Below are 25,195 nucleotides of genomic sequence, written 5' to 3'. Positions count from 1 at the left end.
AGAAACTAAGTATAGGATCTGTGTGAGATTGTGCAGGATTTTGTTTGTGACATGAGCATCTATATTAATAGCCCCTCCCTAGCAGTCTCAAACAAACATAAACTGCGTTTCCTCCTCTTCCCCCTTCATATTCTGGAACCCTTTTTCATTCTCTTGAAAACTTATTTCCAAGTTCAAATCAACAATTTTGTTTTCGAAGCATTTGCTGAGCTCTGCCTGCATGGAGCACAGTGCCAGGCGCTGTGGTTGACACAAATACCTTGAAGGCCCAGTCCCTGCCTTCAAGGAGCTCCCCATCCTGTGAGTGGGGAGGCAGAGTGAACATGGCCTCTCTCTACATAGCCATGTGGGAGGGGGTGGAGTAGAGAGATGAGAGCAGCACCTGGGAGGTGGGAGGTGGGGAGCATCCAGCTCTGAGGATTGGAGAGGCTGCCTTGGTGGTGCTTAGTGAAATTCTGACTTAAGAGATCTGAGTGCGGCTCTAGACTCTGCAGTTCTCACAAGTTCCCAGGTGATGCCATGCTGTCAGTCTGGGGACCACGTGTTGAAGAGCACACCAGAGTTGTGTGCTAGTTTTGCAAAGGCATGCAATAGGAAAGCATCATGTGGGTTTGGAGAATAACCTTATCCTGTTTTGTGTGTGCAGAAGGCCTAAGTGGAAGAACAAAGGAGAGAAGCCTTGATCATCAGGCCAGGATTTTGTATGGGCCAGTGCAGGCCTTTCAGAGAGGAGTCGCCTGACTAGATGTGTTTCAGGGAGGTCCTAAGTTGGTAGTCATTTAGGGGAATATGTAGGACCTGACTGGCAGTGGGAAGGAGTGAAGAGAAGGGGTGCATTTGACAGGCCCTGGAGGTGGGTATGTGGGGGCAGTTCATTGTTCCTGGGTGGTTGAGAATGATGGAGAAAGAAACACCAAAGCAGACATTTGTAGCCTCCTTGGGAATAGAGCCAGAAGTAGCCGTAACCAAGGGCAGATGAAGAGAAAGGTTGGGTGGGCTGCGGCCCCAGCAGGCCACCCAGGAGGTGCTGCCAAGTAGACCTTGAGAGACTAGATCTAGCAGCTGCAGAGGGAGCAGAGCTAGAGGCATGGAACCCACAGTAGGCACAAACAGGAACATTAACCATTAGGCTGAGATAGTTAACCACCGCCTGAGAAAGAAAATATGTTATGGGACTCTGGGGGAGCAGGGCTAAGCTGCCAAAAATGGGCACCTGTGAGCTAGAAACTAACAGCTTGTCTTTTGAAAAGGATAGCCTTAAAAGGGTCACTTCTTAATTATTCCAACTATGGGATTCTGGAAATAAGAGATGACTTAAGCCATTCGTTTCTTTTTTCATCTGCCTTTGTACATCCTGAAGGAACAAGCCAAAGTAGTAGATCCAAATACATTACTCATCTAAAGTTGTAATACCAAGAATACATGTGGACATCCAACTTCTTTTACTTTGAGAGAATCCCTTCTAGTGAACAAGAGAATCCCTTAGAGTGAGCCCTCGGGTGTGGCTGTGCAGTGGGCTTGCCTGTGGTGGCTGCATCTGTAGAGGTCTGTCACACTACTTTGTCCTTGCTGAAAGTAGTGTTTGGGCTTGTTTGTAGGCATCCATGTAGGCTACCATGAGAGTCTGTGTTGATCCAAGTCAGTAAGAAGACTAGTGTCTCATTCTGAAAATGTTGGTGTGTTTCAAAAGCAATTACTTGGAAAAACATAACACTGTATTCTGATTTTTTTTTAAAGATTTTATTTATTTATTCAGGAGAGACACAGAGAGAGAGAGAGGCGGAGACACAGGCAGAGGGAGAAGCAGGCTCCATGCAGGGAGCCTGGTGTGGGACTCGATCCCAGGACTCCAGGAACATGCCCTGGGCCGAAGGCAGGCGCTAAACAGCTGAGCCACCCTGGGATCCCCTGTATTCTGATTTTATTCTCTTTTCTGTTCTAGGGAACCAACAATCCTATATTTCTAAGCAGTATTGCCTTCTTTCAAGACTCTCTCATCAATCAGATGACACAAATCAAACTCTCTGTGTATGATGTCAAAGATCGATCTCAGGGAACAGTTAAGTAACACGTTGTGGTTCATGAGATTTTGTTCCCTTTTTATAGAGTTCTGTAATCATCTAAGCAAGAGGTGAACACAGATTAACTTCACTGCTTTGCTCACAGATTAACTGATGTTCAAATGTATTTGTCTTTAGGAATTTCTTCTTGAGCATCCCTATTGGGCTCCTGAGATAGGGTCAGATGTGTTGTGGGAACCAGCCAGCTGGACTTCTCTAGGGCCTGATATTGGATCAGAAGTAAAGCAAGCGTACTAATGCCTTCTCTCCCCACTTTTCCTCAGATGTATTTACTGGGCTCTGGAACATTCATTGTCAAAGATCTGCTCCAGGACAGGCATCATAGGTTGCATTTAACACTAAGGTTGGTATTTAACTTTATTCCCTTGAAAGGATCTAGAATTATGCAGTCCAGGGACAGAAGGCAGGAAAGGCCTCATTTCCTGCACAGAAAGAAAGCCCAGCCCCTCCCAAAGGCTGAGATAAGTGAGGAGGTGGTTACTCACCGAAGTGGGATTAAAACTCAGCCTATCAGAAGACCTTTAGGGAATGGCAATGTGCAATATCCATAGGAAACATAAACCCTGTTGTATGCGGATCTAAAGGAAAACCTAGATACGAATTTAGTAATACTTAGCATTTTTGTCTATTATCTTTTCCCATTAGAATATGATCTCCAAGGAAGCAGGGTTTTTGTCTACTTTGCTTCATTGCTGTATCCTCTAGAACAGAGCCTGTTTTCAACAAATATCTATGGGAGGAAGGAAGGGGAATCCCCACTTTATCCCTGGAAGGGAGATGAAAGAGGTCAAAGATGTCAGCCCTTCCCAAATTCATTTCAGAGACAATTCTCATGGAAACCCTAACATGGTTTTTTTTTTTTTTTCCTCAAAGTCCGTTGGGAAGCTATTCCAAAACAGCAAGAAAGACTTAACAAAGGTTAATGACCTGCTGGATAGTGCACCATTCTAAGGCTGTAGTGGTAGTGGTGTTAACAGGCATGGGCAGAGCGAGACCCCTGCTGTGGCCCTTGGTTTGCATAAAGAGCCTGATTCAGGCTGAAGGACAGGTCTTACAGAAGATGCAAGGGGTCATGTGGGTGAAAGGGCTGCTGAGAGGAAAATATTCAGGTATATCATATGCCAGAACTAACTCTAGTTGCATCAGAGCTAAATGTAAGAAATGGACATCATCCTTTTGAAAAGGGGCTACATAGGACTCTTGAGCAGAGAGCATGGGGAGGCACTTTTCTACAGATGAGAACAGTGAGAAGAAGTCACAAAGGAAATTGTCAGTATATGTGACCACATAACAATTTTGGACCTTGCTAAATCAGACATCTTAAATAAAAAGCCAGAGGCTTTAAGGTATCGCTGGGGCTTCCCTGGATGAGTCAGATGGGCCCAGGCAGCTGGCAGCCATCCTGAGGGATCTTAAGGGTGAAGCTGACTAGGGCTAGAGAGGCATTAACTTTATCATATCAGGATTCAAAGGCTTTGGGAAACCCTTAGCTTACTTGGGGTCCAGATCTAGGTCTTGGGTCTAATCACAGCTTATGGGTGGATGGGAGGGAGCAAAAGGGGGCTTCATGCCAGAAGAAAGTGCTCCCCAGTCCCTGTTCTGAGATGTGTCCTCATCACTCTCTAGGGCAGGGGTCAGCCCAGGTGCTGATGGGTGCCTCCCAAACAAGCACTGGCTCTTCCCCTGCAACTGTACCCCAGGCACATCCATGCTTCTCTGGGGTGCTGTGTCCCCTCTCAGATGCTGCCCTTCCCTGTGCTTTCACGTTTCCTTGTGTGCCTCCCCCAGAGCCTGTGCATATAGTGAATGCTGCTGACTGACTGGCAGGCCAGATCCTGGCACTCCCAGGACCCCTTGATGACCCAGGATGGCTGAGCTTTGCATTTAAGCAGAAAATGAAATGCAGGTACAATGCCTCTTACCAAAGTACTTTGCCCACCGCAGATCTGCAGAGAGCGACCGCGTGGGTAACATCACCGTGATTGGCTGGCAGATGGAAGAGAAGTCAGACCAGCGGCCCCCTGTGACCCGGTCTCTGGACACTGTCAATGGGAGGGTGAGTGTGCCACCTTGCTCTTCTCTGTTAAAAGGAGTAGGAGGACCTGATGGACTTTGCCTCTGTGCTCAGCGAAGGGAAAGACAGGGCCCCCGAAGCAGAATGTGCCAGTCTCCGTAGGCACTTCTCAAAGTATCAAGAAGGGGAGTTACCTCAGGGAGCATAACATGCAGGGCTCTGCTGGGTGGGAGCTGCAGTCAGGAGGGGAGAAGGTGGCTAGTGAGGGTATGGAATGAGACTTGGATTAGTTTGTTGTAGTTTCCCTCCCACGTACACTGGTGCCCTACAGCCACTGTATGCACATCTCCTATCTATACACCCTCTGCAGCCTCTCACATACCTCTCCTCCTCTCCATCTTCACTCTCTCTCTGTCACTCTGTCTCCCATGCACAGTCGCTCACATAGGTCCCTCATGCTCTCAGACTACAGTTCTAATATACCAAACATTGGTAATTGGTCATTGCTGTAAAGTATGGAAATAACTCATTTTACCCAAAATAAGCCCAGGATGTCACCTGTGCAAACATTCCCAAGCGTCATCTCTTTCTTCCCCTCATTCTGTATGTCACAACACCACAACATCAGGTGAAGTGACCTAGTCACTAGAAAATCGTGTGTGTGGCCCAAGTGCAGTGTACTGGCAAGTGGATTAATATGTGGCGTAGGCAACGTATTTACTGTAGAGTTAATGATGAATACAATTTTAAGAATTCTTTGATGATGCATCTGGACTCCATTTCTGCTGAGTGATTTAGAGTTGTCTGAGTCTCACTGTTTTTCTCTGCTTTTCTGCACACATTATTAGATGGTTCTACCCGTTGATGAGAGCTTGACAGAGGCACTGGGAATCCGATCCAAGTATGCTTCGTTGAGAAAAGACACTTTACTGAAATCGGGTAAACAGCTTCCTCCGTTGGTACTCTTGCCACTCTTGTGAGTGTCCACTCGGGCCCATGCTGACCTTTTCCTCCCTGCCCGCTCTGATTGTCACGGCCAGGCATCCCGACTGTCACCTCTCTGCCACATTTCTAAGTGCCGTGCTTTTTGCCAGCATGTGGAGTTAGTAATACTCCAAGCAAGGGGAGAGGGTGGGGAGTCTCCTCCTTCATTTCATTCTCATTTTGCCTCGGGTTTGTTGACTGACAATCTCCCCACCCCAGCCCCTGCACTTGAGAGTTAGTTACACGCCCTGGGACAAGAAGATTGCATGTCTCAAGGGAGGAGCAGCCAGGCTCAGTCACTTGGTGGACTTTGGTTTAAAGGTTTTAATTTTCTTGAGATGAACAGTAAGAAGCACCATTGAAGGCCTGGGGAGGAGGGCACATGTGGCAGATGTGTAGCCAGCTCACACGCAGCCTCCATCTCCTCCACATCCCCCACCTCAGTGTTCGGCGGAGCCATCTGCCGCATGTACCGATTCCCCACCACGGATGGCAACCACCTGCGGATCCTGGAGCAGATGGCAGAGAGCGTCCTCTCCTTGCATGTGCCCCGGCAGTTTGTGAAGCTCTTGCTGGAAGAGGATGCGGCCAGGTGAGGCCATGTGGAGAGGCCAACCACCCATCATGCCCTTCCTTTCCAGAAAGCTCTTAGATGTGGTGGGTAGAGAGCACTGGCAACAGAGGCCAGCTTCAGATCCAGCCTCTGCCACTTGTTTGCTCTGTGGCCTCAGCTTGCTGAAGCCTGTGTTTGCTCACCTATATCCTAGAGTTTCTGTGTGAGGCCTTCCCTTCCCCTCTCCTGTTCCCTCTCAGTGATGAGGAATGGCTGCTCGTTCTTTGGTCCTGGCCACCTGGGTCAGTGGTTTTCTAGGGTAGGGCCAGGCTACACAGAGCTAAGTATGACCCATTGGGGCCCTCAGCTCTTTTGTATCTCTCAGCCCGAGGCATATTCCATCGATCCCATGGCAGAGAGAGGCCGGAGGGGTGGTTCAGTGCCGCAGATCGCAGAGCGTGTTGCCTGTGTTCCTCAGATGTCATTTCTCCTTGCTGTCATAAGACAGTGTTAATTATGAACACAATAGCATGAAAGGAAACAATGCAGTCAGAATCTTACTATTTCAATACAGCCATTTTAAAAAATTTTTTTCTTGAAAAAAAATTCAATGTAAGAATGACAAGAATAATGCAATGAGCTGCTTTATCTATGTGTACAATTTAATAGTTATTTTAATTTAGAAGTTTCCTTTCAGCTTTTCCATATTTATACAGATTTTCCAAGCTACTCTGTATAGTTGCATAGGTCTTCAGTTTTCACTTATAATTTTAATTATGGCATAACTTCCCATTATTTGGTATACTAGATTATAACCTTAAAGAGTATACTTATTTCACCAGAGCTCTGGTTTTGAGGCTTTTGTTGTTGTTGTGTTTCATCATACCAGTTTCACACACATGACTGGTGTGCATGGTGTAAAAGTCTTCTTAATGAGTGAGACAGATTGTGGAAGACAGTCCCTCTGGAGCAGTGGGGATTGCTCTCAGAGCCCAAGCTGCGTGAGCAGTGTGCAGAAATTAGAAGGGATGACGAGGAGGAGGGTGGTCAGGGCAGGCCTTTGTGAGATGGTGGCATTAAACTGACACCCAGAGCGCAAGAAGGAGCTGCATGAAAGACGGGCAGAGACACTGGAGAAGGTCCATCAGCAGCCACAGCAGACGGGGCTCATGTACTCATGAACAGACCCACAGCCGCAGGGCCAGTTGGCCAGCAGTGAGCAAAGACATAGGTCTCACCGCAGCTCGTGTGCGTATTCTTTTACTTTGATTTTGCTAATTTCATAATAATAAAATGGTATAACTTTCTTTTTAACTTCAGACAATTCAGTAGATTCCATAAAGTTAACTTTTTCCCTCCAGAGGAAAGCATGCATAGTATAAAAACCAAACAGTGGGCAGCCCCAGTGGCTCAGCGGTTTAGCGCCGCCTTCAGCCCAGGGTGAGACCCTGGAGACCTGGGATCGAGTCCCACGTCGGGCTCCCTGCATGAAGCCTGCTTCTCCCTCTGCCTGTGTCTCTGCCTCTCTCTCTCTGTGTCTCTCATGAATAAATAAATAAAATCTTAAAAAAATAAATAAATAGCGCCAGAAGGCTTTTAACAATGACGTAAGTCTTGGGGCCCTCTACTCTGTGATCTGCTTCCTAGAAACAACGCTTTCAGCTGTTTTGGTGTTTACCATTATATTTCTAAATAAACATATAGCGTACTCTCTTAACCAGTTTTGGGGATTGGCTACTGTTTCCATGAGATGAGGATTTCAGGTCTTTTGTACTTTCCTCAGCTTCCTAATATGGTTATCCTTCTTTTTTTAAAGTCTATCTTGTGTTTTCATTATTCTGATTATGTAGCTATTATTTACTGCTGAGCTAAGACATTTATGTTTCAGTTCTTAAACAGCTTTTATTTTTCTGTAGGTAACAGATCCTCTTTTTTCTTCTCTTCTCCCTTTCCCCTTTCCTTGCCTTCATGCTACTTTTAGATTTAGACAGCTCATTTCTCATGGAGACAGAGAAAGTAAGCACAGCCCCCTCTGGCCCTTGTCCCTGACCCCGAGGGACAGCACAGAAACAAAGGGGGCCGAGTGAGTGCAGCAGAGCGTGGCTGCCCAGTTCCCAGCAGCTGTGGATGTGGATCGCTGTGTGGGATCCTTATGTTCTGCGGCAGTATTCTTAGGGGCAGGGCAGGAAGGCCTGGCTTCCCCAGAACAGGGGGGCCATGAGAAGCTGTCTCACAATAGCCCCTGGGGGAGACAGGTAAGTGAGATGGCCTCAAGTACTTGCTTACAAGCCTCCACTCGTCTCATCTTCCAGAAGAGTCTCACGTCCTTCTGTCTGCCCAGATTCCAAAGGGCTGCCTGCGTGGCCCGTGTGAGTCCTGGCAGGAGCCACTCCCCTAGAGCCCCTCTGCTCCATCTAGTTCCCCTGACATTTGACAGGATTTCTATGAGAAGGGTCTCTGTGTGCTTTTCCACGTGGTAGGTAGTCTGCCCTTCATACAGCCACTACCCCTAGAGTGGTCTGTTGTGCTGCCCCACCGCTTGCTCTGTAGATGTGTAGTGTAGCTGTGGTCTGAGGCCTCCCTTGGCATCGACAATACTTCTGCCTCCATTCTGTTCTCCTGCTTGGTTGGGACACCTGCGCCTCTCCCAGGGAAGCGAGGCAGCTCCGTGGCCTGATGTGCATGTGTGTCTTACTTGCAGAGTGTGTGAACTGGAGGAGTTGGGGGATCTCTCCCCTTGCTGGGAGAGCCTCCGGCGCCAGATTGTCACTCAGTACCAGACCATCATCCTCACGTACCAGGAGAACCTGACCGACCTCCATCAGTACAAAGGTGGGTGCTGGGTCTCCACTTTCCCAGCTGAAGCATGAGAACCTGGCTCAAATACTCTCGCCAGCAGACGCTCTAATGGATTTTTTTAAAAATAGATTTTCCTGTAGGTGTGAATTTTTTCAAATATGGATTTCTCAGATCTTAATTAAGAAGACAAGTATGTGATTTGCATTGAAAATTCCTTCTATGGTGTCATCTGCCAAAGCAAGTAATGTAGGATGAAATTTAGGGGAGATGAAATCTCAGGCTGTTGGTTTGTGTTATTTTTTTGTCTTGGTCTTAAAATGCCCAAAGGAAATGCCCCAAAAGACATAAAGCATTTGCTTTGAGACAAAGTGGTTTCCTAGATTTCCCAGTTTAAATATTCAACAGTCCTGGGGATCCTTGGGTGGCTCAGCGGTTTAGCGCCTGCCTTTGGCCCAGGGCGCAATCCGGGAGTCCCGGGATCAAGTCCCGCATCGGGTTCCTGGCATGGAGCCTGCTTCTCCCTTGGCCTGTGTCTCTGCCTCTCTCTCTCTCTTTCTCTCTATGTCTATCATGAATAAATAAATGAATCTTTAAAAAAAATAAATATTCAACAGTCCTTGTATTGAACATCTGAATTGTCTGAGTGGAGCTCTCCATTTTAAGGCTCAAAAGAGAAAGTGAAGGGCAGCGCGGGTGGCTCAGCGGTTTAGCGCCGCCTTCAGCCCAGGGTGTGATTCTGGAGACCCGGGATCGAGTCCCACGTCGGGCTCCCTGCATGGAGCCTGCTTCTCCCTCTGCCTGTGTATCTGCCTCTCTCTCTCTCTCCGTGTCTCTCATGAATAAGTAAATAAAATCTTTAAAAAAGAGAGAGAAAGTGAAGTACAGGCACCTCACCTTTCTTCTTAAAAGATCCTGTTTGATTTTCAAAATAATCTAAACATAGATTTAGAAGACTAATCTTAATTCCCTTTTTATTCCAAAATTGAATCAATTTTTTGGTTTTTCATTACTTTTCTTCTCTATCTTCAGATTCTTTCCACCTCCCCCACTACATAATGGAATTTCAAGATTAAAAGAAAATCATAAGTCCTTAATATTAAGGTTTTGACATAGAACATATGAACATCTACATGAACTTGGCTGAGGAGAAGCCAGATACAGTTATGAGGACAAGATGATGGTGTGCTTGGGTTTGGTTTGAATCTGAAGGGCAGGTCTAAATGTATTGGCAGCAGATGACTAAAGAAATTTAGGGACCTCCCTGTGCTGGATACCTGTTACCTGGGAAAGCAGGAAATCCACAGGAGCTTGAGTTTCCAGAGCAGAGTATCTCAAGTGTCAGTGTGTATCCCTGATCCCTAAAGATCTTGCTACAGTGCAGATCTAGGATTTTGAAATGTAGATCTGCATTTCAAACAGGCTCTCAGGATGCCACTGCTGCTGACCTCTGAGCCACCTGCAAGTAGCAAACCCTGAAAGACAATCTCCTCACACAAAATGCAAAGCAGATAATGGGTGGTCTGTATTTCATATACTGGTACAATTTACCTTTTATCACTAGAGAGAAAGTTTATTTCTTCTCTTCTTCTGATTATCAGGTAATTTGTAATCCCTTTCTTTTCTAGGCATGCAGTCCTTAATTAGTGTTGGATTCTGATCCTAGAAACAAGATTGTAAAAAAAAAAAAAAAAAGAAAGAAACAAGATTGTAGGTTTAGTTACAAACATCATCCAACCTCCTTAACCTCCCTGAGGATAATCAAGGGAACATGTTTAGGTTTGTGTTTGGAGGGCCAGGATCCATAGCTATGTAGCATTTGTTCATCTTGATAGATCTGAGGTGATGAGTAGATCTTTTCATCTCTTTGTGGGATTGAGATGTGTTGCTGTAGTTGAACCAATTTCTTAGATCTTGCATGATGGCAATCTCCAGGGTTGGAACAGGCAGTCCCTGGCAGGGGCCCATTTGCTTTATATAGTAGTGCTGACATCGTGTTGCACAAAATCAGTCTTTGTGTCAGACTTCTCAGTTGAGAGCTGAGTCACAGGAAGGCAGGGCACTGATAACCATAGCCTTCTGAAGCTGCCTCTACCCAGCTATGCTTACCACTTAAGCACCCAGAACCAGTCTTCTGACCAGTGAGCTGCCCTCCCTCCAGGGTTTCACCTACCTGCTATAATGGAAATGAAGTGTGCTCACGGTCAACTCAGAATTTCCTAGGCCACTCCCAGCATGTACCTGCTTACTCTCAGTAGCTTCCTGAAAATATCACTGTTCTCCTTGCTATTCCTGAATACAGGGTACATGTCAGTGGTCCTTGTTTTCTCCTATTCTGTTTCTCAGGTCCCTCGTTTAAAGCAAGCAGTTTGAAAGCAGATAAAAAGTTAGAATTTGTTCCCACAAACTTGCACATACAGAGGATGAGAGTTCAAGACGATGGGGGGTCAGGTAACTATTTTTCTGTTCCCTTGCTAAATCACACTGCACTTCCTTCCTCCCTGTGTGCCCGGTTCCCAGGCTGCCCCACATATGCCCAGCCTTCCCTGTGTGTTCTGCCTGGCAACTCAGATAAGAGACATGTCATAGGACCTTTGTAAGGTCTGTGTCCCCTAGTCTCTGCCCTCCCTCTGTTCCTTCCCCTGGTCTATCCTCCCTCCAGCTTCCCTTTGTGTTTCTGGGACAGAAAGTCGCCTGGCAGTTATCCTTCCCAAGGAGGGATGCGAACTAGGCACTGCCGGAAATTGCTTCTGGCCGTTGAGACACCCCCTCTCTGCTGAAATGATGGTGCTGGGCCCCAGGACCCTCAGACAATCCAGGCTGTGGGACTGAGGGAACAGGCTGCCTGGAAACGGGCGGAGGGGCAGGGTCCCAGAGTTTCATGCATCTCCCTGTAGCTGGCTCATCCACAGGCCTGAGCCCAGAGTAACGGAGAAGAGCTTTCTGTCATTCAGATCAGAACTACGACATTGTCACCATTGGAGCACCAGCAGCACACTGCCAAGGTTTTAAGTCAGGAGGTCTCCGCAAAAAGCTGCACAAATTTGAAGAGACCAAGAAACAGTAAGTACTGAGAGGGTGTTCATGATTCTTGTACAGCTGTCTGGTGCTTCCCAGGTTAATAAATAAATAAATAATGTGACCGCAAAAACATCCAGCCATCCGATGTGCTTTTGTGTGGCGGGAGGAGCTGCCTCATGGCCCCTGTGCTTCTCTGTGTGTGACCAGCTGGGTGGTGATGAGGGCACCTGAGTAGTGGTCCTGCAAACGAACAGCAAATCAAAGTCCCCCTTGAAGGTGACTACCCTGTGTGGACTCTCTGCTGGTTCAGTTGTCCCTCAGAGCCCTTGGTCTGTCACACCAGATGTGTGGTGTGTGTTGAACACCACAGAATGTGAAGCCTGCAAGAGATTGTCTCCTTTCCTAAAAGGACTGCAGTGGTAAACACTCTTTGTCTTAAGAAGGTTAGAGTAAGGTCGGGGGGTGGAAGGGGAATAGCACACAGCCACAGTCCAAACAAAAAATTGTGGAGCATGCAGTGAGGTGTGGCTCAGGCATGGTGATTTGAGGACAGGAGTTGAGGGAGAGAGGGTTGGCCTTGCTGGTAGCCTGCTCAGTGCAGGTCCATGTGCTGGTGACCAAGGATGCAGGGTGACAGATATAGGTCAGGCCCTGAGGGGCTTCAGCCTTGCCTAGGAGAACATAAGTGAACAACACCATTTGGAGCAAGCAGTGCCACGCTTGGAGCAGGGGTGACAGGGAGAGAGCCATAAATCCCAGCTGTTGTGTTGGATATGTGGGAGGCATTGGTGATGTTCCAGAATGTCACCCGTCAAGATTTAAATAGATGAGGGAGGCAAGTGTAAGAAGTAGAGGCGATGAGTATAGATAGTCCTTTAAGATCCATGACCATGGAGTAGAGGAAGTAGCACGCAGTGTCTGCTTGGGGAAAAGGATTATTACTTGATCATGTGGTCAGACTGATGGGGATGACAAAAGTGACAAGGTAAGAGAACGTTGATAGAGCAAGGTTCTGGAGCAAAGGCCAGACTAGGCAGGTAGTCCTAGAAGGGACAAGAGAAGGTAGGTGCAGAGAGATCTTTGAGGAGTAAAGAAACAAGCTGAAGATACCATGGATCAGCCTCCGCAGAAGGTGGAGTTGAAAGACTGGGACTTACCAATGGAGACTGGAACAGTTGGAGGAAAGGTGAAGCCCATAGGCCCAGGGAGTATCAGGAGAATCGACAAGGCAGCCAGGTGGAGAGGAGAGCATTAGCACCTGCTGGGGAATCAGAGGCTATGTGTTGCCGTGGCCAGGAGCCAGGACATGGCTTGAAGAAACTGATCACATACTGGATCAAGAAAGGGTGAAAGGTCAGGCACAGTGGCCAATCATGGGCCCAAGGGGATCTCGGATGCAGCTAGGAGCTTTCGTCCATGGTGTGCAGCTGGAGGGGTGAGCCAGCAGGTGGAAGAGAGCACACTATTAGAAATTGTCACTCAGATGTGTGCACAGGATGCCCAGAGCCAAGGGAGCCCTCCAGGCAAGAGAAGGAAATAACAAAAAGGGCCAGTGGTTAGGAAGGGGAATTCCAGCCTTCAGGGTGGGGCAACGTTCCTGGGAGGCCCCCAGATAGCTCACTTGACCTTGATTGATCCCACCAAGGGGTCTTCCCCTGCCTAGACAAGCCAGGTAATCAGACTGGCCTGTTCCCTGGGAATTACAGTGAAGAGGAGGCTTCCTGTGCCCACCATAGCTCTGCACAGCCAGTCAAGAGATCGTGTGTCTGTCACTCCATTGCATGTGACTGTGTGGGGGATTTGAGGATGCCATGGGGGCCCCAGTAGGGAGAGCCCATCAGAAAGAGGGTGCCACTGTCCATCCCTGCCCCAGAAAGGTCCAGATGTTGATACCTGATTACTCTGTTAACTTCAGAACTTATTTCCAAAATGTCTCTGGAGTATTTTTCAAATCAATAATATAAATTTTCATTTAATTTCCTCCTAATGTTATAAAACCACCTGAAGAAATGATTTTCATTATTTACTATACTTTAAATGCAGACATAACTTGCCCACAGGTGGAATGTCTCCCTGGGCTTGCGCAGACACTGGTATTGCTCTGATGAGTAAGCAAATGGGGCTCAGAAGTTTTATTGGCCCTGTCATGGGTGCCTCAACACGTAAATTTCAAGGAACTTTGTCAAAAGATAACTTGGCTTTTTAATTTTTTATTTTGCATTTGGTGTTTGCTAACTGCTAATATTTCGTTTTGGTTCTTTTCTTTAGCAGTTTTGAGGAGTGTTGGTGAGTTTTCTGTCTGTGGAGAGTGTTTGTTTGGGTCTTGCTCTCCTGTAGAGAAAGCCTGTGTTGTCCCCTCTTCTGTCAGGTGCCTCAGCCCTCTGTGCCACCGGGGGCCCCTGGTTATAGCCTCGTAGACAGAATTCTCCCTTCCAACTGCAATGTTCTTTGATAATGAATAGCCCATCTTCAGCCTACCAGTTTACCTTCAAAATCTGGCAGCAGTTCGTTGCTGTGCGCGCTCTGAGAGAGGACTCTGTTTCTCCCAGGCCGGGCAAGTCCCCTGTGCTGGGATTTCAAGTCAACCCATTGGTATGGTTGGGAATCCCTTTCTGGCTTCTTTTATGACAGTCTTAGGGCTTTGATTTTCACTTTACCATCACCTCTTAGGGGAATGAAGCCAGCATCCATTTTAATGATAATTTAGGCGGATATTCCAAACAGTGTGACTTGGGCCAGTTATCCCCCGCTCCGAGGGCAAACCAAGAATTAAAATAACCAAGTGACTTTTCCTACCAAAGATGGCAGCCAAAACCCACTGTGTCTACTGCCTGGGGTCTCCACTACTGCCCCAGGCTCTCCCCCATCATGCTTAGCGTGCTTACTCAGGCACAGCTAGTACTCTACAGTGGCGCTTCGCTTGGTGACAGGCCCCAGGAGCACTTGCAGCCCATGAGAACTGCTGCCATCTCAGAACTGGTGAGGCTTGGCGTCCATGGCTGGGCCCTGTCTAAGATGGCAGAGATCTGCAAGGCATAGCTGGATGTGCTGAGGAGGGAACCTTCTACCCAGACTGAGACCTCCTGGGCTTTTCCCATGTTTAGGATGACATAGTTGAGCACATGTGCTTGTATATATACCATCATCCCTAACAACAGCTCTTTGAAATTTACTCTTCCACAACTGGGCCATATGCTTCCTATGCGTAAGTCCCAGATTATTTTTATTAGAACTGACCTTAAGAACACAAGGTGAGTAGGGGGTGGTGCTTTCCTTCTGGGTTGGGGGACAGTATGTACTGCTTGAAGTGTACACAACCATCTACCATACACACATGTATATCTGCATGAAGCACACATTACACATGTGCTCGAAGTATTGGGGCCAGGGAAGAACAGATTTTTAAAAATCCTATTTGAGATTGTATTTTTATGACTCAATTGTCAAGTGGCAGCTATTCATTTGCAAGAGTGATTGCAGATTGGAAAGTAATTGTGTGCACATTGTGCTGTGAAATTACTTCTCAGATCACGCAGGCTTGGTTGCGATCTGCTGCATGGGCTTCTGGCAAATCCATTGTGTTTTATCGTGGTGTGTGGGCTTGGGGTGTTGTTTCTTTCTGGGGTGCTTTGGTTTTTGGGTTTTGCATGTTTACACCATAGTCTGTCAAGGGAGGTTTCTTGGGGACCTGTCTTCAGGGTCGAGAGCCCAGCAGGGGAGGGTCTCAAGTCCTTATATCCAAGGGAAGCCATGGAGGTTGTGCTCCTCCACCTTCTCCCTCCTACCCAAAACCCAAAGGGAAGCTAGCTCTTTGAGGGGACCAGTGAGGGCTGAGAAGGATGAGGACCAGTGAAGGATGAGAATCCCATTCTAGCTAGAGCTCACAACTTCAGATTCCAGGAGACATCCTCACTGGTGCCTCATACTACTCTCTGCTTTTGTTGGCTTCCTCATATAGTCTGAAAAATAAATTTATCCAATTACATTGATTTAGGATCCTAGCTGAGAGACTTGGGTTTATCATGTCCATCTAGAATGGCCAGCCATGTTCTCCAGGCCCCACACAGCTGGGACATGGAGCCATTTCTCCCAAGGCTGGCACTTGTGCCTTGCAGGGACTGGGCTATAGCTTTGACATTAATCCTAAGATCCCATACTGTTTGGTGATGAAGGAAGGAGGAAGAACCAGGTTTTCAAAGCTGTTGAAGTGTCCAGGCCTGGCCTCTGGCTTAGCATGTTCTTTACCTCCTTGTCATCTGCTGAAATACTATTTTTCAAAGTAGAGAAGCGCTGGAGGAGGAAGTCTGGTTTTCAGGGTCAGAGGTGTGAAGCAGAATTATGGGTGTGTGCACAGAAAATTTGAAGATTGGCCAAATGGAGAAAGAGATTTCTTGTGGAAAGTCTGGTACCCACAGCAGTTTCCCTTCACTGTGGTAAACTGACCCCTTCTGAGATCAGCAGACTCTATGCCTCCACCTCAGTACTGCTGATAAGGTGACAGGTGAGGTTCTTAGGTAAAAGGTTATGAGCATTTGGGTAATTATTGGATTCAATATCTGCATACACATTTGCATAAGAATACAGACAAAAAGAGAGACAAAAACTTCATTGTGTTTTAATATTTCAACCCTTCTACCATATAGAAGACAGAGAGAATCATAGAAAGAATCTCTTGAGATTTGCTTTTACCCATCAACAGCTGAACTAACCTAGAAGAACATCTCTGAGTATCAGAATGCTTTACTTGGTGTTGGTTGTGGGCTGGGGTTGGGAGGCTGCTACCATCCTCATAGATTTGAGAAAACTCCTTAGAATCTGTTCTTATCCTTTTTAGTACACCATCCAGCTGCCAGTCCATAATCTACATACCACAGGACATCATCAGAGCAAAGGAGATCATTGCCCAGATCAATACCCTGAAAACCCAAGTGAGTTACTATGCAGAGCGGCTCTCGAGGGCGGCCAAGGACAGGTCTGCCACTGGCCTCGAAAGAACCCTCGCCATTCTGGCAGACAAGGTAGGAGGCACTACCCTGCTACATGTGGGATGGGGGCTCCCTTGGGTTTCTGGAAACCCTTGGACACCCCATGTGTGTGCTTCGAGCTATCCTACAAGAGGTGACATTGGCATGACCTTGAAGATCTAGCTTAAATTTTAGTTCCCCCAAAGGCCCAGGGAGGTTTGGTGATTTGCCTGTGGTCATAGAGCTGAATGGGGGCAGGCCCAGGACAGCACCCAGGGCATGTGATTTCAGCCGCTGCTTCATTCAGATGTGTCTCCCCTCAAGCCCACAGGGTCCATTGTGGAGGCTGGGATAGTTCCACAGCTTTCTTAGCAACTGCTTACTCAGCATTTTTTGCCAATTTTTATTGATTGGAATTTGAAAAAAAAAAAAACTGAGTTATTATACAGACATACCGTAAGGGAAATGTAACTTCATTGGCTTACATAAAATTAATAAACCATTTTCTAGTTAGCTGTAATTTGATCCTGATTAAAAATATATATAGGGCCACCTGGGTGGCTCAGTTGATTAAGCATCTAACTTGATTTTGGCTCAGGTCATGATCTCAGGGTTCTGGGATCAAACCCAATGTCCGACTCTGCACTCAGCAGGGAGTCTGCTTGCAGTTTCTCTCCCTCTCCCTCTGCTCTTTGCCCCACGTGCATGTGTGCACGCACATACACTCTCTCTTTCTCAAATAAACAAATATTAAAAAAATATATATAAATATTAGTCCATACTGGGGAGGGAATTAGATATACCAGATCATTTTGATGGATGATGCTTTTTCAAATTACTCAGTCTCTCAACACACACACACACACACACGCCCGCACACACACACACATATGCATGCATATGCATACACACATGTATGGAAATTCTGATCACACTTCCCCACTCACACCCACTTTGCTAGGGTGAGGTGTCGTTCCTGATCATAATGTGTTATATCCTTCACATGTGTTCACTCAGCAAAAAAATTGAGAGCTAGGAATTAGATCTACTTGGAAAGGAAAGATAATGTTATGAGAAGGAAAATTATAAGCCACAAAACTCCTGCTGCATACAGAATTTCCCAGAACTCTAGTGCTGTGCTGAGAGTCCCACTACCCCAGAGTCCAGGGCTTCAAGTATGAGATCAAAAAGATAAGACATAAGTGATCAAATCAAATTTCTGCCTGTCCCCTGGAACTAGAGAAAACAGTCCAGGAAGTCAGTGAAGGCAAGGATACTGGACTCTCTTCAGGCCCTTCCTTGAGTCATGTCAGGCTCAGAAGCAGGCAGGATCGAGGAATGTCAGAGATTTCTCGACCTCCCTCATTCTCCCTGTGTTCTCTAGTCCTTTTGTGGGAGCCTCAGCCGTGCCGAGGACTCTTGCACTATGGAGAAGGGTGTGCAGCTGGGTCTTGGGACAGTTCCTGAGCTCTTAGAGATAACTGGCCTTGCAGCCCCTCTGCTGAGGGCTCAGCGGCTTTGGCTTGTGTGTACTGCAGACCCGGCAGCTGGTCACCGTGTGCGACTGCAAGCTGCTGGCCAACTCCATCCATGGGCTGAACGCGGCGCGGCCTGACTACATTGCTTCCAAGGCCTCCCCCACATCGAGTGAGGAGGAGCAGGTGATGCTTAGGAATGACCAGGACACCCTCATGGCTAGGTGGACGGGGAGGAACAGCCGGTCTTCTCTGCAGGTGGACTGGCATGAGGAGGAGTGGGTGAGTCTGCTGCCCATGGCCCTCATTCTGCTGTGCTTGCATTGAAAAATTCTAAGCCTCTTGCCAGCCCCTCCCCCTAGAGATACCCTAACAGGCCGGCTGGTTGGTAGACAAGCTCTAAGCCTCCTTCCCGGATGGCTCTGGGGCCACCTGATTTAGGGAGGGAAGTGGCATTTTCACACTTTGTGTCCATCAGAGGGGCAGGGCTGCTGCAGGCCAGGCTGTGTCAGACCTGGTTGTAGAGGGGGTGATGTTCTCCGTGGAGCCTTTACCCTGCTGGAGGCCTGTCTGCTAAAGACCAGTGAGGCCCCCTGCTTCCTCAAAGCTCTGAACCCAGTTAGCCCTTCTGGGGCCATGTGTATTTGGGGGGTGGGGGAGGAATTTGGAGATGCTACCTGACATTGTATGCCTTGCATTCTGCTTCCTCACGAGGTGGCCCTGAGAGCTGCATCTGTCTCTCCTGAGGGAGTGACACCTCACACAACTCGTTTTTGTCATTTTGGGGGACTACCACTTGGAGGCGTTTTTCTGTGAAGCACTGAATTTTTAGCAGCAGAGTGCTCCTCCAGGCCTGCCCTGGTGTCCTGTATTCTGTGTGGGTTTCTGCAAACCACTTCCAGCCCTGCTTCCCACCTCCCCACTCCTCACTCCCCATCTGCTTCCATTATCTTCCCTTAGCCCCCTCTGTGTTGAGTGGTTGTAGGAGGTCCACAGAAGAGGGGGAGGGGGCAGCTGGCTCACTGGGCCCTGTGGCCCTGCTGCCAGCTCTGGAAGGCACTGGGAAGTCTTGTCCAGTCTCCATGACAGTTACTAGCAAACACATCTCCAACTTTAAAAACAATGACCACAGTAGATTGATTTGTGTTTTGAAAAGCAAATACAACTGTGATGGGGAATTCTGAACTTTGATATTTCTAAATATGTGGCATTTTAATGATCACAGTGGCCCAGGGTAGGGAAAACAGTGGTGGGGGCAGGAGGGAAGGGGTTGTGTTCTGTTCTGTTTTTCCCCTCACTGGGAGAGCTGACCCAAATGGGCCTTTTTGGTTTGGAAGGAAAAAGTGTGGCTGAATGTAGACAAGAGCCTGGAGTGCATCATTCAGCGGGTGGACAAGCTGCTGCAGAAGGAGCGCCTACACGGCGAAGGCTGTGAGGATGTCTTCCCGTGCACAGGCAGCTGTACCAGCAAGAAAGGTAACCGGGACAGCCACGCCTACTGGATCAAACCGGAAGACCCCTTCTGCGATGTCCCTTCCTCACCATGCCCCTCCACCATCTGCTCTGCTGCATGCCATCCTCACCTGACCACACGTGCGTATGCATCCACGCTTCCCATTCATCTGCCTCCACCTCACGCTGCGTCTGTGTGTCTGTCCGTGTCTGACTCCATGACCTCTTCCCGCCACACAGACTGCAGGGAGGGCTGTCAGGCAGAGCCACATGGCGCGGAGCTCGGAGCAGTGGGCGGTGAGGGCAGAAGCGCCTGTGGTCCGTGCCCATGGAGCCTGTGTGTGAATCAGCATGTCTGGCAAAGGCAGAATCTGGAGGCTGTCTTGGTTCTCACATCAGTGAGGATGGGGCTCCTGGGCTCTTCTGGTTGGTAAACCAGCCTGAGCACCTGAAGGAGGCCGAAGCGCAGATGCTTTTCTCAGGAGATTGTTTATTGCCTCAGGGATCGGTAGAATCAAGGAAAAGCTGACTCACGTAGGGACACAGCTGGGGGAGAGTGCTAGCAGGCTCAGCACACTTGCCTTAAGGCCGCTTGGCATCAGCTGGTGTGCTGTTCTCCAGCAGGAGATGTTGCAGTGGGACTTGTTGGTGACTCAGTCAGGTGGTAGGACCCCCTCATGGGGCTAAGTTAGGTTCCTCTGTTCAGCAGCACCTCCAAGCAGGGTTCTCAGTAGATGCCGACATTGGCCTGAAGCAACAGGCTTCAGAAACAGTCTTCTGCCTGCAGAGGCACAGAGCACAACCAGATTACCCTGTCCTGCATATATCCCTAAAACCGGGCACGCGTGCTTTCTCAACCAGCACATCCTTGGTCCCTGCCACTCAGGGCCGCCTTCCACCTTCTGTAAGAGCTGCGGGGGGTCATGGGCCAGGCAGCTGAGGGCTGGCTGTAGACCTAGCTTCTGCTTTCCTTTGGGTGTGGTAAGCTGTAGTTCATAAGGACCAGGTATGCCAAAGTTAGCCCTTCAGACAGCAAGTACCTTTCATTTCTGAATTGGACAATTTTTATTCAAAGCAGAATCGTGCTCCTTTATCAGAGCCTCTTGATAAATCCTTCATTTGTAACCTGCCCTTCACCCTTTCAATCTTCCTGCAGTCTGTTCCCAGGGCACAATTTCACTTGAGCCTCTGATTCAGCAGTGTTCATGTCCTCCACCCTTCCATCTGTGAAGGACTATAGTTTCAGTTCCCCAAACCTGTGATTGGTTTCGTGGAGCTGTTTTGTCCTGTTTGTCTTCTCATTTTTTTATGTAAATTGTGTTTTTTTAAAAAAAAAAAAATCTGAAAGCTCATTGCTCATTTCTCTTCAGTATTGTCTTGCTTGTAATTTTAATTTTTTTTCTGCAGAATTAAAAGAGTGATTTATTGGAGTTTTTTAATGCCAAGAGAATTTATTAATCAGATATTCTGTAATATCCATAGCTTAAATGTCACTTTCCTTCTAGGCACATCCCATATTGGTCAAATGTAGACAAATTTAAATGCAGTTTTCAAGTTATTTAAATGAGCATTTATTTATGGTATTTAGGGTATGACTTGCGTTTGCCATGCAAATCAGCTCAGTTGTGATTATGGGAATATGAAGCATACATTTGAGAGAGTCTAACTTGGCTGATCAGTACTCAAAGAAATGTGTGAAACCGTATGCCACTAAATTAACTGCGATGATCCTTAATTTAAAAATCTTGAGCATAGCTAGGTAGCTGTTGAGAGCTGGACATGACCAGGAGGATCAGAAAGAACGAGACTGCGAGCTGTTTGTTTTACCCAGTGTGCCCTACCCTGAGAGGCCAGAGTTCAACTCCGTCGTGATTTTTTTATACCATTCCAATTTCCTGGGCCAGTTGTTTTGACCTAGTGAGCAGGTTGTGTTCACACCAGCTTATTATATATGAAGAACTCTGTGCCTCTTTGAAAAGCATCATGACTTTTCATTCTAGCTATGTATATTGTCCTAGGTTTTGGTTTTCATCTTTTGCTAAGGAGTCACCGTCCCTTCTAGCTTGCTCTCCCACAGAACTCATCAGAGTCTTGCCTGGCAGGCATGCATCACTGTAGGAATCACTGACAGGTCCCTGCCAGCTGGAACCACAGAGACTCCATGAGCCTGTCCTTCCTTCTCCTGCTTTCTGCACAAGTGCCCCATAACCCTCTGCATCACCACCCGCAGCCACCCCATCTGGTGGCTTCCGTGACCTGCCATGCATGCACTCCCATCCTCTCTCCTCATTGCTGAAGAGCCATTCAAACCCCAGACCAGGTTGCTTTAACCTGCAGCCTGTGGGTTGTACCCTAGGTTCATATGCCCCTGTGATTATGTGCTAAGACAAGGAAGTATATAGTGGTCATCAAATCTCAGGGGACTCCATGGCCTAAGACAAGATGCAAGCCACTGGTCCAGAACTATCAAAGGAGACAGACACCTCCCCCAACACACACATACTCCCTGCTTTGATCGAAAGACTGAATTTACCCTGCTGAGCTTAACTCTTAATGCCTTTTCCGGAATGGTCACAACCCAGCTATTTGGAATCACCAAAGAAGATCATGAAAGCAGGTTCCTCGACCTTCCTCTTCACTCAGACTCAGAATTTTGGAGGAAGGGTAATGGGGAGGCACAGAAATCTGTTTTTTTTTTTTTTTTTTTTGACCTGGGGTAACTGATTAGCTGAACAGAGGTCTAAGGATCACTGCTCTGCATCACTGCACACCACTGTGGGTTTCTCTCTTTGTTAGGTAGATGGTCTCAGGATATTTGGGTTCTTATGAAGAGGCTGAAGTCTTCAGCTCTCAAGGGCCTTTACTTTTGCTGTGTTCTATCCCCTTTGCCAGTTGAAGAAGTCACTGCTAAAGGTGATTAGAGAGGAAGGATCCCTTGCCACCCCCATCTCTGGACAATCCAGGTTGTAAGCATCTCTACACAGCTGGTTCCAGCTATTTTGGGGGCTCTGAAACCACCGATTTCAGTACCCTGAAGACATAAAATGACCCCTTTTCAGACTTGTTTTCTTCCAGGTGGCATGCCCAGTTAACCAAGGAATTTTAGAGTTTTTAAGGGAAATACAAAGTTGAAATGAGTACTTCACTTGCTGAAATGAGACATTGTAGGTGATATTGGACTAAAATTGGCATTCTTTGAGTGACCTGGAGGGACATTGTAATTCTAAACTTCCCCCAAATCATAAAAGCTTTAAATTTGATTTAAATTTGAAAGATTGGCATAGATGTTGGTTGGTATATTGGTTTCATCACTGGATCCTAACCTTTGGGTCTCAGCATTCAGTCTGCAGCCCGGGTTCCACTCATGAGTCAGAGCAGTGAGCTCTGAATTGGGGATGATTGATTTGCTGGTCAGTCTCTCTCATTACAAGTGTGCTTCCAGATGTTGTGAGTCAACAACATGGGCTCCACCATATACAATGTGATCGATGCAGGCACTTTATCACATTGTAATCTGTTACTTTGCTTACTGGAAGAGCATTCTGTTGAAGTCTTAGCAACATGAACGAATGAATCAGTGAGTGGGTCAGTGTTTACCACGAGGAGGGCTTGGCTGCCTCAGAGCAGCTGAGTACCTGCATGGGACCTCTCAGGGAAGAGGCAGGCAGACCTCTGACCTCTTCTCTGTTCAGTTGAGCCACCTTACGGGCGGCTGCTGATGCAGTTGCTGTAAGCGTTGAGTTGTTCATGTTTGAACTTTGTGCTGCTCCTTAATCATCCGTGTCACCCTCCATTTCTGTGCAGATTGCAGCCCCCCTCCTGACGGGTCCAGCCCAGGTACGTGGTTTCCGTTCAAGGCTTCTGCAGATATCTTTTTAATCCTCAGGTAGTGTCTGTAGCTAAATTCTCCAAGATTGCCTATGCTTCCAGAGTTAGGAAAAGATTTTAGGAGTTTCTTTATTTAAGGCAGGTAGCTACTTTTCTTAGGTTTGGTGAGGAACCAGTTGGGTTGGGGACTGTGGCCCAAAGCAGCCTACTACTTTTTTTACTTTCCCATCACAAAACCTTTTCAGCTGATTCATGTCTGTGGGCGCGCTGGACTTCCTGACTCAGAGCAGTACATGTTTGTAAACAATACTTCCTGTGATTTCACCTGAACTTGTGAGCACTACTTGGAGGTGGTGTAGCCACCCGAATATTGCAGCACTCATAATCACACAACATCCTCTCTTCTGAGTCTGGATGCAGCTTAGAGTTCTTACTAGGTATTGCTAACAGGCTCAGTTGCAGATAGTGCTAAAAATTGAATCTTTTTGCTGCCTTTGCATGTAGAAGTCAATGTTTACAGCTCTAGTTCAGGGGTCGGCAGACTACAACTCTGAACCAAATCCTGTTCACCACCTGTTCTTGTAAATAACATTTAATTGGAAATCACATCTACTCATTTACATATTGTCTATGACTGCTTCCGTGGGGGCAATACCAGAGTCAAGTAGGTGTGACGGATTCCATCATCCTCTAAGCCTAAAATATTTACTGTCTAACCTTTTACAGAAAAAGGGTGCCGACCCCTGCTCTAGTTCATGTTGAATTTCCTGGTTATGACTCATGGGTTCCCCAGAGTGAGCATGAGACCCCCAAATAATATGCTTTTGCTTATACCCCCAAACCAGCTACCCAATCAGTCTGATGATTGCCTATTTCTGACTGGATATACATGGGAGGTAGCAGGACACCTGTTTTATATCTAGAGCACAGCAAACTGGTGATTTGGGGATTAACCAAACTCTCCCTGTCAGTTTTAGTAAACCCTCTCAGCTCATATAGCACCATGAATTTTATATCAGCTGTGTCATTTCTAGAAGCACTGGTGCCTTGTCCACAGTTAATGTCAATGGACTAAAATGGCCCCCTGCCAAGAGTTCCTTTGGCTTTTCCTGGAGAGCTATATTTTAATCTCAGTTAAAACCCACATGCATTTTTTTCTCTCACTCTTTCTTATTCTTCCTCTTACCCTCTCTCTCTCCTTCTCCTGTTAATGAGGAGGAAAATGCAAAACAGAGTATGGATTTGAAAAAGCTCTTCAAAGTTACCCAAAGTAGCATGGTCAATGGATTGGCCACCAGTCAGTGAGCATTAACAGATTAATAACTAGATGAGGAGCTTGCCCCCTAAAGTGAATCAGCTACATCACTAAGGACATTGAGCTGATTAGTTGAGCTGATTTTTTTTTTTTAATAGCAAGATTTTGTTGACAAAGGGAGAAGAATATGACCCCGTTACCATATCTAACTTCCTGATATCTTTACTTAGCTGGGTCCTGGCAGAAATCTCATTTTTGTCCCTGAAATTCATTTTGTCTAGAAGTTTCTAATTATAGTTTTTCTTCGTATTCTCCCTGAATATATTTCCAGCCCCCAATCCCTTCTCTCTCCTTGGCAGAAATAGCCTGACACAATAGAAATTACATAGAGTTTTAGAGTTAGACACATACAAATGCTAGTTTTTTTTTTAATGTGTCTGGGAAGACACTTAACCTCCCTGAGCCTGTTTCCTTACCTGTATTAATGATTCTTCCTCTGTGGATTAAATGAGAAAACAGTTGAAAGATAAAGCACTAACAGTTTTTACATACATGGTGGTTGGCACTCTTATTGTACTCTGGAACCATCCAGACATGTCTGAGGCCTTTTCCAGATAGATGGCAGACACATCTCCTACCAAGACCCAGATCTCTTCTCCAGGACAAGCTCCCGGTGTTTTTTAACCATTCTTCCTTTATTTCTATTTGTTATTCAGGATTGTTTTTTTTTTCCCCTAATGGAACAAAACTAAATCATACTTAAATGGATTTT

The 25,195-nt window shown here is 46.9% G+C and overlaps 1 protein-coding gene across 15 annotated transcripts in view; it reads left to right on the top strand.

Moving 5' to 3' along the window:
- The window catches only part of INPP4A (inositol polyphosphate-4-phosphatase type I A), a 134,800-nt gene that overhangs the window by 85,055 nt on the left and 24,550 nt on the right, over nt 1-25,195 (top strand). For 7 of the 15 annotated variants that reach the window (XM_077915112.1, XM_077915118.1, XM_077915105.1 and 4 more), the window contains 13 exons: nt 1,943-2,059; nt 2,345-2,424; nt 4,026-4,137; nt 4,944-5,034; nt 5,524-5,671; nt 8,334-8,464; nt 10,775-10,879; nt 11,383-11,491; nt 13,718-13,735; nt 16,284-16,467; nt 17,952-18,170; nt 19,226-19,481; nt 23,145-23,177. In XM_077915112.1, coding sequence (XP_077771238.1) covers nt 1,943-2,059; nt 2,345-2,424; nt 4,026-4,137; nt 4,944-5,034; nt 5,524-5,671; nt 8,334-8,464; nt 10,775-10,879; nt 11,383-11,491; nt 13,718-13,735; nt 16,284-16,467; nt 17,952-18,170; nt 19,226-19,481; nt 23,145-23,177 — 1,603 coding nt within the window. The remainder of the gene's footprint in view (nt 1-1,942; nt 2,060-2,344; nt 2,425-4,025; nt 4,138-4,943; nt 5,035-5,523; nt 5,672-8,333; nt 8,465-10,774; nt 10,880-11,382; nt 11,492-13,717; nt 13,736-16,283; nt 16,468-17,951; nt 18,171-19,225; nt 19,482-23,144; nt 23,178-25,195) is intronic. The other 8 variants (XM_077915117.1, XM_077915115.1, XM_077915113.1 and 5 more) reach the window with 6 other exon arrangements.

The sequence above is a fragment of the Canis aureus genome, chromosome 11 (genome assembly GCF_053574225.1).
Source record: "Canis aureus isolate CA01 chromosome 11, VMU_Caureus_v.1.0, whole genome shotgun sequence".
NCBI lineage: Eukaryota > Metazoa > Chordata > Mammalia > Carnivora > Canidae > Canis > Canis aureus.
Note: the sequence above shows the minus strand (reverse complement) of the source record. Positions and strands in the feature narration are given on the sequence as shown.